Source organism: Trifolium pratense, linkage group LG5 (genome assembly GCF_020283565.1).
Source record: "Trifolium pratense cultivar HEN17-A07 linkage group LG5, ARS_RC_1.1, whole genome shotgun sequence".
Lineage (NCBI taxonomy): Eukaryota > Viridiplantae > Streptophyta > Magnoliopsida > Fabales > Fabaceae > Trifolium > Trifolium pratense.
The window spans coordinates 5,076,154-5,092,535 of NC_060063.1; the positions used below are offsets into that span (position 1 = coordinate 5,076,154).

At 34.0% G+C, this 16,382-nt stretch overlaps 1 protein-coding gene and 1 pseudogene across 2 annotated transcripts; one reads left to right on the forward strand and one right to left on the reverse strand.

Moving 5' to 3' along the window:
- LOC123885792 (ribulose-1,5 bisphosphate carboxylase/oxygenase large subunit N-methyltransferase, chloroplastic) lies at positions 1–7,656 on the reverse strand. Of its 2 annotated transcripts, XM_045935115.1 has the most exons (13): positions 7,077–7,630; positions 5,904–5,979; positions 4,376–4,581; positions 4,155–4,241; positions 3,975–4,067; positions 3,281–3,435; positions 3,094–3,178; positions 2,920–3,006; positions 2,720–2,839; positions 2,326–2,427; positions 2,083–2,253; positions 1,944–1,973; positions 1–419 (listed from the first exon to the last, which is right to left on the reverse strand). In XM_045935115.1, exons 1-11 carry the CDS (start codon positions 7,395–7,397, stop codon positions 2,086–2,088), a joined length of 1,500 nt encoding a protein of 499 aa, XP_045791071.1. In that variant the 5' UTR covers positions 7,398–7,630; the 3' UTR covers positions 1–419; positions 1,944–1,973; positions 2,083–2,085. The 2 variants fall into 2 exon arrangements, with proteins under 2 accessions (XP_045791071.1, XP_045791070.1); XM_045935114.1 differs by lacking the exon at positions 1,944–1,973 and having other exon boundaries at positions 7,077–7,656.
- A 6,875-nt stretch (positions 7,657–14,531) lies between these two features.
- On the forward strand, positions 14,532–15,712 carry LOC123885796 (annotated as a pseudogene).
- The last annotated feature ends 670 nt before the right edge of the window (positions 15,713–16,382 follow it).

A 16,382-nucleotide genomic window follows, 5' to 3' on the forward strand; every position in this document is an offset into this window, starting at 1 on the left:
TTCACCACCACAAAGATGAACAAGATTTTGTCTGTCATTTAGCTGCTCAAACAAAACCTTTTATGACATTTCACATCTTTGTAACAATTTTATAGTAAACTTCAGAGTAGGCTCAACTTACAAAGGTAAAAGGGGGGGATCAAATATAAAACTGAGAACTGCAGACAAATATATACACAAATGAATTACAAATTTGTGATACAGATTTCCATTTACAATGATTATTACCATCATCCAAACACTCAGATTTATAATCATTTGCGCGACCACAGATAGAAATTTTCTGGGGAAAAAACGCTTCAATGATGCTCATACTACTTGATGTGGCATGCAGAAAATACTTGAACCAACCCCTTTTTGTCTTGACTTTGAAACCCTGGCATAGCATCATTGTTCTAGGTACACCAATCATGGTTATTCTGTGAAAACAAACATTGAATTGAGTTAATTCAATTTATACAGCTTTTTAACAAAGGGTGATTACTGATTCATAAAGTCCAACAGCAGGTTTCGCAACAAGCCTTTTATAAGCTCTGGGAACTCTAAATAGTCCAGCTCAAACGAGTTACATTACTTTAGGTACACCAATCAGGAAATGGTAGTTTTCATGCATGAAATTGTACACACGGACTCCGGTGCTGATACAAGGACAAATCACAGGAAATATGTGACTTCAAATCCCTTTAAATACTATTGTTTCATTAGTAGTTCAAAAGTGAATGGTAGACATTTCAACACATCCCCTAAGCTCCAAGAGTGTATTGATTATGTGCATAGGACTTGAGGGCAAATACTCAACCATGTTTTTCACATTCATCAAGAAATCACTAGTCAAGGAGAAAATTAAATGGTATGATTTTAAATAAAATATATTGATAAATGTACAAATAGAAAAGACAAAAAATCCTATTTTTAGCATAGATTTTATCATCCAATTGACATGCATATGGGATACTCTCCTTCTGGCATCGGGGGCTTCAATCCAGCCCCCCCCCCCACCCCACACCAAGTTGCTCCAAACCAGACCTGCCAATGAACTCTTTAATTGTTATGACTCATGATAGGCTGCTCGAACTCATTTTTATCCTTTGCTCCATTGGGTATTTCAAAGAAAACCGTTTTCCTCCAACTCAATCTGTCCTTCCATGAGTTTAAGAAAATGGTAATAAGATAGGATCTCAAGAGATTCAAAAGGGCTAGTGAACCAATAAAAAAAAAAGCAAAGCTTTATTAAACACTTTCATTTTGAGGTGCCAAAGGATCAACATGATATATGAGAATGAGAGAGTATTGTACACACAGGCAGGACCCCCGCAGAGCTACACGATTGTTATTATGACTACTTTACAACGTCTGGAATATCAAGGCAGGTCATCAAGTGTCTCGGCCAATACAGATGGGTCTGGTTGGAGAAAGTTGGTGGTGTTGGGTTGGAGCCCAATCAAGGAAAGAATCCCATATACACAATGGACTACTGATGAAAAATAGTATCACAAAATTTGGATTTTTTTTTTCCAATTTTACTTGTCTATCAGCATATATTTATTTCTCATACCATTTACATTTCCTCCTTAACAGTCAATTTCTTAATGAATATGAAAAGCATGAATGGAATTATATGCTCCAGCCAAATCCAATGCACACAACCAATCTGTTTTACTTTATAGGCTCAGAGCTTGGAGGATTGTGTATCCCGGGCTGCATTGTACGACTACAGTCTTTTCCACCTGTTGTTTAGGCTAGGTCTAAGTCTCTTTTGCAAGCTAAATTAAGGGATTCTTACAATAGCATTCGCCAGGATGCATAGTGGCCAATAACCTAGGTAACTAAAAATTATCCTAACTCAGAATTTTACCAACCTAGGACCAGATTAACTTTTCCTTTCATTTCCAGGATGTGTAAAATACAGTCCTATAAAAAAATGAGTTTTACTTTTACTTAACTGGTTCATTTAATCCATAACTGTCCAGTTCCTAAAAAAAAGATAACAAAATAATTCAGGAATTACTGCAAATTACAAGGAACAAAAATGATAATGATGTTCAAATGCGAGGAAGGAGAGAGGGAGGGAGAGAGTTGAACCTTTCATTTTATTGAAGGTGCATAAGGAGCAGGGCATGGTGATACACTGTGGTCAGGTAGCTGGTTTATGAAATCTGTGGTTGCCTGCAAACATGCATGAAGCATTTTCTTTTCTAGCCTAACAAGTTGAGTAGCAACTCGCCTCTTTGGATTCAAACTACCATCTGTCAACTAAGTAAATATATAAATTATCAGTGAAAAATTGATAAATCTTGGTCAATTTTTAATTCAAACAAAACGTACCATAGATTCATCTTCAGCCAAGGTAGTAGGGTAGGCAGCCAGACGAGTATTGAAATAATCAGCAAGCTGGTCCAGCACAGCCCGCTCCATACAGGGGCTCACCTAGAATGAATAATTAAAGTCAACTTTTCTCACCAGAAGATTTAGTCTCCACTTAGATTAGACTAATTTTTTACTATTTTTAGAAAGAGTAAAGAAATAAAATCAGAGATTTCATTTATCACAGTACTTAATGATCATATCAGAGCCTCATGTCAAGAAAACAAAATATGAAATAGGCAAGAGAACTTGATTTTACTAATATCCATGACAAATACTAGATTTTATCTTTGGCATTCTTAAAATTCTTCAAATTTAGATAAGAAAAGCACAAAAAAAAAAAAAAAAAACTTACAGGACAAACTGGACCTTGAGAGGAGATGACAGATTGCATCTCAGAAGGATCTGTAACATAGCCTAAACGCATATATGGAATCATATCTGAGACAGCTTCCCTTTCCTTCCCAGTATACACCTGCACCAAGGTTTTAACTAAGAAATTAATGAGAAATCTCTAAACAACCTTCAATCAAATTAAGAGTTTAGAATTAGTACGTAAAACGTTTGAATTGACAGCTTTCCATTTCTTTGAGCAACCATTCTTTTATCTTGATATTGTGGATCTTCAGTACTCAAAGCCACCTGAAACAGATGTATCAGCAGGTTTAAATCTGAGTTGAAACAACAAAATAGTTAAATACTGGATGCAAACAAAGTAAGTGTATATACCTCAACTATGAGACGATCATTGGAATTGTCTTCATCAACAAAGCCATAGTTTGTAAGTAACTTCGTGTTAGGCTGTGGGCCACACCTGAAGATGATCAACTGCAAACCTTGTAATGAAGCTACTAATACAAAAATAACTACATCCTTTTTTAAAATTACAAGGTGTCAAATGAATCATGCGTTATACCAGACAACAATTGGGTCCCCTGCTTTATAGGGGCGATCAACCACAAGCTCAACAGCCCCATCCACAGCAGATAACATCGCCTTGCAGTTGCTACAGTAGGCCAACAAAGGAGGTCCCAGGGGAACCAGTGCAAATCTCCGAGCTAAGCTAACTTTCTGATTTCAAAAAACAAACGATCAATTTGCACTCATTGTTGAAAGAGAATGAAGGTTACACGAATACATGTATGTATAATGTATTATGATTTATGCATGCATGAATCATTGAATCTTAATTAACCATGGAAATAATGGTAACAACTATCCAAAGATTATAAGGAAAAGAGTATATGATGCAAAAGTAACAGATGTCCATGTGTGCTAAAACATCATGCACATTTTGTAGTTACAATAGTAAAATTTAATATTTAAATTAAATTATCACCACTTCGCTCAATCCAACAAATCCAACAATCAATTAAATATATTTAGAAATTAGCATGAATAAATTTAGGTTTAGAGTTCATCGACCTAATGTTTAATTGTATCGTAAATGATTGTCATTTCAGATTCAGGTGAATTTCATTGACAAATTTGACATGCAAAATGTAGAACTGATATTGATTTCATCAGTTAGTTAGCCATTATATACTTTGGAGTTTTCTTGAGCATATTTTATTAGCCATATAGACATGTAGCAGATGAGTAAATTGTACCTGTAAATGCACGACACATGACTGAACTGCTGCAAAAGCTTGTTTGAAAATCTCAAATGGAAAAGCCTCAGTAGGAAGGTCATATGGGTATTGCTGCATTATGCATATAAAGTAAGCACTAGGCGACTTATGTAAATACTATATAAGCATTGTACTTGTAAAGTTCAAGTGTTTAATTACCTGAAACAGAGAACCAGACATAAACCAGACCGTGTCTAGTTCATTATACTCTTTTCTGATTCCTTCAATCCTTTTAAGAATTTCATCCTAAATAACAGCCACCAGAAGTTAGTCTGAATATATTTGAATAATATAAAGCATTAAACAACCTAATATTTTCACTATCAGTAGCATGGACGGTGTTCATCGTTAATCAGGAGGGGAGGGAGAGAGGCGGAAACCTTTAATGGACTTCCTGCAAGGTATTCCAGCTCAGATTCTGACCATAGAAGAGGTGATTCCACAGCCAGTTGTCCCCTACCTCGTTGCCGATCAAGTTCCCTAATGTATGGATACCAGAAAGATTTCTTGCCCTGTTTTTTCTCATACATCAGATACAAGGCCAAGCACGCCAATTCGGAAAACTTGTTTGTGGTCAATAGCTCAGCTGCAATAAGGGCAAAAGCATCACATATAATTTCAAAATGTTTCAATAAACCTACTATCCATCTATACACAACTTATATCATATCTGAAAAACACAATGACACACTAATGAATTCACTAAGTAGGAACTGAACAAAATCACCCTTTACATTGCCTTACAAATGAATTCAAGGTCGGTAGCTTGCCATATTCATTTCCACGAATACACATGTTTTGTAACCCCAATTACCCAAACACCTTCAATACAATTTCTAATACATATCTGACACTAAACATGAACAACCACAGAAATGTACTAAACCCAATTTTTTTTTACATCAAACCTTACATAATAACAGCATTGTACATCACGGATCGCGGAAAATAGCGGTTTGTTCAAATTCCACAACACTATAGCACTGCAATAGCCACTACACAACAATACATTGTACTAAATAGTAACTAGTGTATCGCGGAACAACAATACATTCAAATAAATTTTTCATCTTAATGGACATGTTCAAGTTGAAATCATAACAACCATGCAACAATAAAACAAACCTATTATTATTCTCACTTGCCAAAAGCATTTAATACCTTTTATTAAATTCTCCAAGTAACTTCAAAAAGTGTTCAAATATACTAGTCTCTATATGTGACTATTTTTAATTTAGACCCTACATGAAAAATGTTTTCAATTTAGTCCTTACATATATAACCATTTTAGTTTGGTATTCTATCACCGTCTGTTTCCGTTTAACACAATATTTGGAGACTGAACAATAAGACAACAAAGTAAAATAACCAACTTTAACATGACTCTCACATATATAACCATTTTAGACCCTGCATGAAAAATGTTTTCAATTTAGTTCTTACATATATAACCATTTTAGTTTGGTTTTCTATCACTATCTGTTTCTGTTTAACACAATCTGTTGGAGACTTGGAACAATAACACAAAAAAGTAAAATAACTAAATTTAAAACGAGTGTCACATATAGGACAGTCATATTTCATTCTTATATATGACAGTCATTTTCAATACAGCCCTTGTACGTTACATTGACATTACGTCAGTCCACCAGTGTTATAAAATAGAGATCAATCTATTTATTTGTTATTTATTTAAATAAATAAGTAATCATACAAAGACCAACTTAAAAATGAATGTAAACATATAAGGACATATTGTTTTCAGGCCATTTTAATTCCAATTAGCATGTCTTATCAAATTAATAAAAATTTAAATGAGAAAGGTGTGCAAGTTTGCATTCTTTTGTAATAAGGATTGAAGCACAACACAAGACATAACAGAGAGAATCATAAGAATTGCATAATTACCAATAGTCTCATTTCCCAACACACGCTCTAGAGTGACAACCAACGAATTTGGAATCGAGAATGCAACATCCCCCTTCTGCAAAGCATATAACCAAACTCATTAAACAAGGGTTTAGAGGATATGTAAAATCATTTTTACATTCACATTCTCAATGATCTTTCTATTTTGCAACATCACCCAACTTTTGTTAGGGTATTTTGAAATTGATAGTATGACATGAAAAAAAGTGATATTTTATTCAAAGTATAAAACTAATTTATCTTGACAGTGTATTATGCCTGTTAAACTCATAATAAAAATAACTCACTCGATTTCTATGTTAAAGCCTATGTATCAAGACACTTCAGATTGAAAGTGAGTCAGTCGTTCAACATGTGTTATAATCCTACTAACAAGACAACGACACATGTGATTCCATTGTGTTGTGGTTCCATTCAATCACTTCTATTCTGGACTGGGCCAAGACCTATGCTAGCCGTCGTGCTCAACCCAACCTAAGAGACTTGATAGGCCCAATCCAGGAATTCACAGCCAACCGGATCCCAATAGACAGAGCGATCTCCACCCGCAATTTCCACTCAGTCAATCAAGGCCTTAATGGCATTGATTTCCTCTTGCCATTGATGAAATTCCTGTAATCACCTCCTCCTCATCAATGACAAAAGCTCCACGCCGGGCATATATATACTCCTTCCCAAGAAGGACTCAGGTACACAATCTCTAACCTCATACCTCTCACTTCAGGCTTCTTACTAACCTAACGGACTTGATAGGCCCAATCTGGGAACTCACAGCCAACCGGATCCCAACGGACAGAGCAATCTCCGCTCGGTCATTCAAGGCCTTAACGCTTAATGACCTTGATTCCCTCTTGCTATTGATGAGGATTCCATAATCGCCTCCTCTTGATCAATGTCTAATACCTCTCACATAACCCCCCCTCTTACTAACATGAACATCGGAATGTTTGCAGATAACCCACTACCAACTTCAACCTTAAGGTGACGCTGCTCGACACCGGCCACCAGTTCTGATTACTCCGTATCAATTTCTATTTCTTAAATTACTATCAGTGTCTATGTGTCAGTGTCGAAATGTAAGTGGATTAAAACACATGAACATGAATAAAGAAAAAGAAAATAAAGAAATGAAAACACATGAATTACACAAACCTGAAGATCTTCGCTAGCAGCAACATAGTGAATAGGCTTATGACTATCATCATGCGAAGGTTTATCTTTCAGAACAACCTTACAAGGAGGAAGACCATTCTTATGCATCCAAGTCTTCAAGTCGTTATCATCCTCATTGCGTTTCTTACCGGCAGCCGCAACAAGAGTATCGGAGTTGGAGGCGGAACATAAACCTCTCCGGCGACGGCGATTGGTGCAGAGTGAGAGTAACGTCGGAAGACGGTGGGATAATGAAGAAGGTGGAATTGGAGTGGAGAAGAAGAAGTGATTGTCGGAAAGTGAGAGATGCGAGAGTTCCATAGGGTTAGGGTTTTGAAGAAATTGGGAAATTTTTTGATTGATTTTTGAGAATTGAGAAATGAAATGAAGAAAAAGGAGAAGAATGTGGATGTGATGTTGATTTTAGTTAGAGATTTTTTTGGTTTCGGGGTTTGTTTTATACCGTTGTGTTCTGTGTGTGTGTGTGTGTGTGTGATGAAAGGATAAGGAAAGTGAGACAAAAAGAGGAAAATGTTTTTTGTTTAGATTAAGTTGGAGGGAAACAAAAATCTTGGTGTTTAATAATCTAAATGGAGGATAATGGAAATCTTTGTTGGGTTGATTTACTGGTGACTGAAGTTTGATTTGATAGGGAGGATCATGGTTCAATTCTTCACAACTGCGATCGAAAAAAGATTGAAATCACTTGATGTCAAATTGACTCCGAATTAGATTAGTCGATCCAATGGTTTGGCTATCGGTGGTGAAAACAATCTAGTAGCCAAGTATTATTAATATCAATTTGTAAGGGAACCTATATTCCCAAAGATGATTAGAACCGCACTCGTTTGGTGAACTCACGGTACATTAACAAGTGTTCGGGGGATTCTTCATTCATGTTGTAGAGAGGACAAGTTGAGTTGAGAGTCACGCCTTTGTTCTTTATAATAGTCCGTGTTAGTTATATGTTGAAAAAAATCTCTATAATTAGATTTTTTATTTTTAATCCTATAATTAAGGGATTTGGTTTAAGTTTAAGGGTCATGCTAACCGGTGTCCCTGGGGCACTGGTTAAGAAAACCAAAAAAGGAAAGTTTTGAATAGAAAATAACACATTTTAAACTTTTGAGGAGTTGACTGCACAAACTCCAATGTCAAATTAAGGGTCATGCTAACCGGTGCCCCTGGGGCACTGGTTAAGAAAACCAAAAAAGGAAAGTTTTGAATAGAAAATAACACATTTTAAACTTTTGAGGAGTTGACTGCACAAACTCCAATGTCAAATTACTATTTTTGCTCCCTTAATCAGTGTCCGGGGGGCACTGTTTAGCATTTTCCTAAGTTTAATTATATTCACTTGGTTATAAATACCAAGGTAATCATACTATTTTATTGATGTAAATAATGTAATTAGGTCATTATCAATAATATAATATTTTATGTTCTTATTATTTTCTCCTGTTTTTCACCTAAATTTCACAAATTCAACAGTCCGTGTAGGGATGATGTTCTTACCCAATCTCCAAAGAAAATTCTGAATCCTATTTTTTTTTGACAGAAATATCATTTTGCATTAGATAAAACAAATGAAGTACAAACATAGAGAGAAACAATGTGTTAGGACATTCCTCAACCACATTCTAAAAACAACACAAACAATTAAGCCAACAAAGATTTGAGTATCAATAAACTTTGAGAAAATAGAAACCATTAGAGCATTACCAAGCCAATAACTTAATCCAAGCACCCAAACAAATTTCTTCAACAAGTGATAAGTGGGTTGAAGAACCACAGTCTTTAAATCTATCCAATTACGGATCATTTCTTTGACTTGTGGACGTGCAGATCGACTATACGGGTTCTCAAAATTGGTTAAACTCGCCACATGTGAAGGATTCATTTGTTGAGTGGAGAAGAAAAGAGACTGGTTTGTTGCAGCCACTATTAGATCCTTGCTCAAAATATTTTCCATTACATTCATTCTTCTTTGGGGCTTTACATCAAACACCATGAGAGCAATCTTAAAATTGACTATACTTAAACACACAATACAGAATACATAAAAACAATACACCACAATGAAAACAACAGATCCATAAACACAAACTCTCAGAAATTTCATTTCTTCTGATGGCGGTGGCTCCGGTGGTGGCCTTCTCCCATAGCCACAGAGCTCCGAATGATTGGCTAGTGAGGCTGGGTTTCGATTTGAAAGCACAACACATTGATTGATTCGTGCAAGGATAGAGTGGTGGTTGTTGGTGAAGGGAGGCTTGAACCTTATGGATGTTGGTGGTGAAACAAGGAATGGAGACAATAGAGATGAAGAAGTAACAAGAGCAGGAAAGGAAGAAGAAAAAAAACCCACATACATGGGAGAGGAACCTCCACGGGAGAGGGGGAAAACTCCATTCTGGAGAGGATCAACTCCGATGGCGAAGGAGAGATCCCTACTAGAGGGGTTGCGGCCCTCAAACATTGTGTAACCAAATACCCTAATTTATAGAGAGAAGGGAGAGCATCTCTCTCTAGAAATAGTACATTTTTACTTACTAAATTCTGAATCCTATTTGGCATGGGAAGGGGTGTGCAAAAAATCCAAGTATCCTTAACCAAACCATTAACCAAACCATATCCAAAATTAATAACCAAATCCATTTTAAAAAAAAAAAAAAAACCACATCAATCCAATACAAAAAACCAATTATAAACCATATACAATTTTTTATAATTGGTTTAAAATTGGTTTCTAAATTGAGGCCCAATAAGAAAAAATCCCAATAGTTTTTTGTTAAAAAAACCAATTTTCCAAATTCAATTAATTATATAATTTAATAAATAAATAAATAATTAATAAGGTGGTGGAGGGAGTTGGTCAACACGGTGGTCAACTCCGGACCACCGGCGCAGCGGAGCTCCGGCAAGAATGGCGGATGACGGTAATTTTCCGGCGACCACCGACGGACTTCCGACAACCGGCGCGGTGGTTAGAGGCGGCGCTCCGGCCGTCGACCACAATCAAGCACCCATTAATATTTAATTATTTTTTTATTTAACAAAATTTATTTATTTTTAAAATAATTATACAAAACAGATTTTTGATGGTTTTATTCTTAAAAAAAATTTGTATTTTAATTATTTTGGGCTTAAAAAAATCTGATTTTTTTGGCTTAGTTTGAAATATATTTGGGCTTAGAAAAAAACTTTTATGAGTTGATTATAAACTAATAATTCATAAAATTAAAGAAAAATTATGTTTTTTTTTTTATAAACAATAATTATTAAATATGTTCTTTTAATCAATTAAACAAAAAAAAATTGGCTTAATTATTGTAAAAAAAAAGGTTTAAATATATATGAATTAAAAGTTATAATAATGCATTTTTTAAAAAAATAAAAAATAAAATAAAATTTAAGATAAACCGATTATAAATAAGTAACCTAATTTTTATTATAAACCGGTTATAAATTGGTTCCGAACTGGTTATAAACCATATCCAAATTAGTTTTGCAAAATAACCAATTTTTCATTAAAATGATTTTGGATCTAAACCAAAACTATAAATATAGTTTGGTGTGGTGTGGTTTTTAAACCATGCACACCCCTACATGGGAGAGTGCCAAATCTATTTCCATAGTGCACTGTTCGAACCAGAATAAGGGCCACAAATTTAAAATTTGTGCACCATGCACAACTTTAGATCAATGGTTAGATTTCACATTCCCATTGAAACTTATCATGCTCCTTCCACATTAGATTGAATTTTCTTCCATCTCCTTCCTTTTCCACTTCATTGCTCCTTCTTCCTCAGTCATGGAAAAAACTTTAGATCACTACGAGCCCCACCAACCATTTCATAGAAGACCAAAAACAAAAGTTAAAGAAACTATACAAACATTCAATCACATATCTTATGTACAACAAAAAAAAAATGCATAATAGAATCACCGATAATTTAACTGTCTTCAATTTTAGAATTTAGAATTAAATAAAAATTAAAAAATATATTAAACTCATTTTACTCAGATGAATGTGCATATATGAGAATGGCGGTCACAGGCACACGTCGTTAAACTGAATACGGTTCCATAAAAGTGCAGAACTACATATAGATAGATGGTACACTAAAATGGAAGTCTCAGCCGCCAATTTTCCCGCCGTCAGAATCAGATCTAAAACCTAATCGACATTTTCGTTTTTGAGATCCGTATTTGGATTTGGATTCACCAAGATCTGAATATTTTCAACATTCCTATTTCTACTTCAAATTTTATATTTATTATAACATTTTAAATCGACGTTTACACCAACAATGGTTATTGTCTTTTTTCTGGAAAAACTCATCAAAATTATTATCCCTTTGTTCCTTACCTGAGTTGTTGCTTTGGTTCTTTGGAGCAATTTATCTGATTCTTTGTCCAATATTATTCTCCCTTTGTTCCCCTTTAGATTAACAAAAGGTATTTGTAAATAATCATAAAATTTGATTTAGGAATTTGACTGAGTTTGATGATAATTTGCGTCTCTATTTGTTGCTTGGTTTTCAATTGGATTTAAATATTTAATTGAGGACCATCAGATTTGATAACCATTTCTAGAGTGGGTTGCTGCTGGCTGTGGGTAAAGAGAAGAGAGAAGAAGATGGGGTATGGTGTGGGTGCTATATGATAAGATTAATAAGACTTTAAAATCTAACCGTTGACTTAAATTTGTGCACCATGCACAAATTTAAAACTTTGTGCATGCTAAATGCCACCAACTTAGTTAGGTGCATATACATTACCCACAAGTTGGATGCAAACCTTACTGAATATTCACCATCCTTTTTCCAATGCCACACAAGCTTGTTAGTAGGTAATCTGAACAACAGAGGGATGCTCATGATACGGTGAGCCTCCATTTGATTAAAACAATTTTGAACTAGGTCTTGAAGGTGAGAAAAACAAAAGAAGGGGTTGAATTATGTTCGCTTTTTTCTTTTTCTTGGAGTTATGCTTTTCATATTCTGACCAAATGTCTAGAATCTGGCCAAGTGTTTAAAAGAGTTTGCAGCGGATAAAAATCAAACACAAAGGAGAGAGAGGAGAAAAGAGACACAGAACAATTTTATATTGGTTCCTCCCACAAACCGAAAGTAATTCAGTCTCTTTGCACTTTCAAAGAATTTTCGTTATAATCACTCAGATTACAAATGTTCAAGCACCAAGCAATAGACTTCTCAAATGCTCAAGTCCACTAACAAGTAACAAGAGACTTGACTTCTAATGCTCAAGTACAAGTACAACTACAAGAGACTTCTAATTGCTCAAATCCAATGACAAGAGACTTCTCACATCTAACCTAACCAAATAAAATTAGAAGTGTTTCTCAGGGCCTGTAGGTGTGCAAGGTGTGCCACCGCGCAGGGCCTCAAATATTTAGGGGCCTCCGATTGTTTATATCGGTTTATTAAAAAATTTATATATGTAAAAAAAATTAATGACTTTGTTACTACAAAAAATATTTTATTACTCAAGAAAAAGAAAATTTAATAGATACACTTTTAATTTTATAAGTAACTTGCGGTTGATTGTAAAAAACGAAGCAACATTACAAGAAATTTTTTTTTTCCAAAGGAAATGTAAAGTTGATAATGATATTAGATTGAAGATGTATTTTAATGTTATTGATTAAAATATGTTGGTTTTACATGTTATTTACTATGATGACTATTTTTTATGTTATTTATAATTTAAATAGAGAATGACTTTATTTAAAAAAAAATTATATTTTTATTAAAGATTCATTTTTAATTTTCAAACAGGGCCTCCAAATACTCGGGACCGGCCCTGGTGTTTCTACACTTAATATACAATAAAAGGTGTAGACTTTACAAAACAATGAGACTCTGTAACTTTAAAAATTTCTAAGATACAACTTGTTTGAGAAATTCTAAGTTCAATTTGAGCTAGGACTTTGATAGGGTTTTTGAACTTTCAAAAGTATGTTCAAAGTCTTGCTTATCTTCAAATCTTCAGCTCCTTATATAGGCAATAGAAAAAGATCTGCTGAAGAATGATAAGCGCCCAAATACGAGACTTGGAGAAGTTTGATCAAAGACGTTGGTTTCTTCCTTGATTTGGATAATGTCGTCGAAAGACATTTGAATTACTTAGCCATAAAAGGAATTATTGTTTCTTCCCACTTGTCGTTGAGGAGTTTGTTTGATACTGCACGTGATCAAAAAAAGATAAATTTGACTCTGAACTTGACAGTGACATATTAGAAACTTCTGTTGCTGATTTTAATATAGAAGTTTCACATGAAAACAATGTGGTCTAGTAGTGAAAATGAACGCAATTAAACAACGTAGTCCTTTATCTTTACGATATGAGTTTAATCTCTTAAATAAACAACATTAGTTAATTTAGTCCATATTGATTTAAGGGACTAAATTATCATTATAAAATTTTAAAGAACTAAATTAGCTAATACTAGTACTTTTTTTAAAAAAATTAAATATTCTCCACGCGCAATTATAAAGACTAATTTCTCTACATGAGCAACAAACTCTTAATGCTGCTGCATATCTAAACTTGGGTTAAACCCAAAACCTTAGTTAATCTAAAATAGACGCATGCCATTTCATCTAAACCTAATAAGTATATATTAGCTAATATTTATAATTTCGTGTGTCAAAATGCTAGTAACTTACTTAAGAGAGAAATAGAATGAAAACAAGTCACATATGCCAAATGCAATAAGTTATTCGTCTTCTTCAATACCATACCAATTTCTCCACACTCACATGATTCTGTCTGTATTAGGGACGATGCATTTGTTCAACAATAATACATCTTGATTGTTGGAGATTTTTTTCATATCCATGACTTGTGGCGTTTAGGACAATTGGTTAAAGGTCTTGGTCTTCGTCCTTTTGTAAAAGTTTCCCTCTCACTTTCGCGTGTTAGGACGGTCCAAATTGAAGTTCAAAATTTATAAATTTATAAATTAAATATACATATTTTTAGATTGCCTCATAAAAATCAGACGGGTCTGGACATATTGACTGTATAAATAGTGTTTTCTATTAACTTCAAGGGATCAACATGGCAAACATAACAACAACGGCGGTGTCAATATTAAAGATGCTACTTATGACCATTTTATAATTACTTTCACAGAAATTTCATCATCTAAGTTGATACATGATGGACAACCCTATTTGATCTATAATGCAAATTTTCTGTAATGTAACAAAATCTCCTATGCAGAAAAATATAATTTTTAATGTCCATGACTTGGATACATGTCATTTATCAAAAGTCATGGTCTTTGTCTTTATAAGGAAGAGTCACTCTTGCTAATGTCAAGGGCCCCACCAACAAGGAAATTATTGAAATTTGAAAGCAAGAAATCTTGTGTAGCTTTTCTTTCAAGTTTCAAGCCTCTATATATATTAGCATCACCATATGGAACTTCTTCTAACAAGACTTATAAACTAAAGTCACCATGAGCAAAAAAAATTCTTACCCTTTTCTTCTTTTCCTTTCAATTTCACTTACCTTGTTTTTCCAATCAAATGCTGGAAGTCTAGTGGTGTATTGGGGCCAAAACAATGATGATGGATATTTGACAGACTCACAGACACATGCAACACTAGATTTTTCCAAATAGTAAACTTAGCATTCCTTTCAAGTTTTGGAAATGGTAATCCACCACAGTTAAATCTAGCTGGTCATTGTAACCCACCAAACTGCCAAAATTTGGGAAAAAGCATAAATCATTGTCAAAGTATAGGCATTAAAGTTATACTTTCCATTGGTGGTGAATATATGGGAAAATATTCTCTGTCATCACCAGAAGATGCAAACCAAGTTGCTGACTACATTTGGAACACTTATTTGGGAGGTAATTCAAACTCTAGACCTTTTGGTGATGTTATATTAGATGGAGTTGATTTTGATATTGAAGGAGGTAGTGGTAACATCCACTATGCAACACTTTTTTTTTTTTTTTGAAGACCACTATGCAACACTTGCTATGAAGCTAAATGATCATTATAAATCAGATTCTAGAAAAAAGTATTACTTAACTGCTGCTCCAATGTGTCCCTTTCAAGATAACATACTTCAAAGGGCACTTTCTACTGGACTTTTTGACTATGTTTGGATTCAATTTTACAACCAAGCTAATAATTGTAACTTTGATTCAAATAATCCAACTGGCTTTAAGAATTCATGGAACCAGTGGATCAATTCTCCCTTTGCTAAAAATCAAAATGTTTTTGTTGGACTTCCTGCCTCACAAAATGCATCTAATGGTGGTTTTGTGCCATCACAAGTTCTCATAAATCAATTGCTGCCTTTTGTTAAGTTATCATCTAAGTATGGTGGTGTGATGCTATGGAATAGGTACTATGATATTACAATTGGTCAATATAGTTCCAGAATCAGAGGAAGTGTTTGAACCAGGGACAACGTTTTAATTTTTCTCTACTAGGTATTAATTAAAGTATTTCTGCAAAAAAATAGTTTCGAAATAAAGTTCAAATTAGGAACTAAGTGCTTCAAGTTGTCTTCAATTATGGGATGGTTAATGTATCACTTCTTTTCATGTATTAAACCTGAATATTAATATTGTGTATGATGATTTATTTTTGTCTCATTTCTTTATGTAAAATATCTCCCTTTTATAACTTTTTAGAATTGTCTAAAGAAATTGCTTCATAAGCAAAATTTCGCTTTATCAAAATAAAATAACTTAAGTTTTGATACATGTATTATTGAATATATATATATATATATATATATATATATATATATATATATATATGGGGCTGCTAATTTAGACCCAGTTGGGTCTAAATTAGCAAGGTGCACCTTTTGAGTTGGACAAAAATACCCTTTCTTTTTATAAAAAAAAAAAAAAAAACATATTGGCGCTGATCCAGTGTCGCGCGCCTACCGCAGGACCACCGTTACAGACCGTTGATTTCCATCAGACGGCCAAGAGATGATCTCATCATGGCTGTCGGATCAATCAGACAGTCTAGATCATCCAGCTCCATGATAAGCCAGCGCGTGCACCACACTAAATCTGCGCCTGGAGAGAGAAAATTTTATTTTTAAAAAAGCAGGACACGTGTCAACTGCTGGGTGGTTGGCGTGTTTTTTTTTCATTTAATACTTTAAACTCAATTATTTCGTTGTAAATTAATTTTTTATTTTTTTATTTTTATACCAAAATTCATAATTTTTTTTTGTCTACAAATAGAGACTTGGTTCGTTTGATTTGGACACAAAAAAAAAAACTCAATTTTTCAC

Bases quoted from the DNA above. Each gene is read 5' to 3' on its own strand.
- LOC123885792 (XM_045935114.1), bottom strand. From the start codon at position 7,397: ATGGAACTCTCGCATCTCTCACTTTCCGACAATCACTTCTTCTTCTCC. The intron at 5,980-7,076 runs GTTTGTGTAATT...TATGCTTTGCAG, and splicing joins CTGCTAGCGAAGATCTTCAG to AAGGGGGATGTTGCATTCTC. The intron at 2,428-2,719 runs GTAAGTTTTTTT...TATTCATTCTAG, and splicing joins CTCAAGGTCCAGTTTGTCCT to GTGAGCCCCTGTATGGAGCG.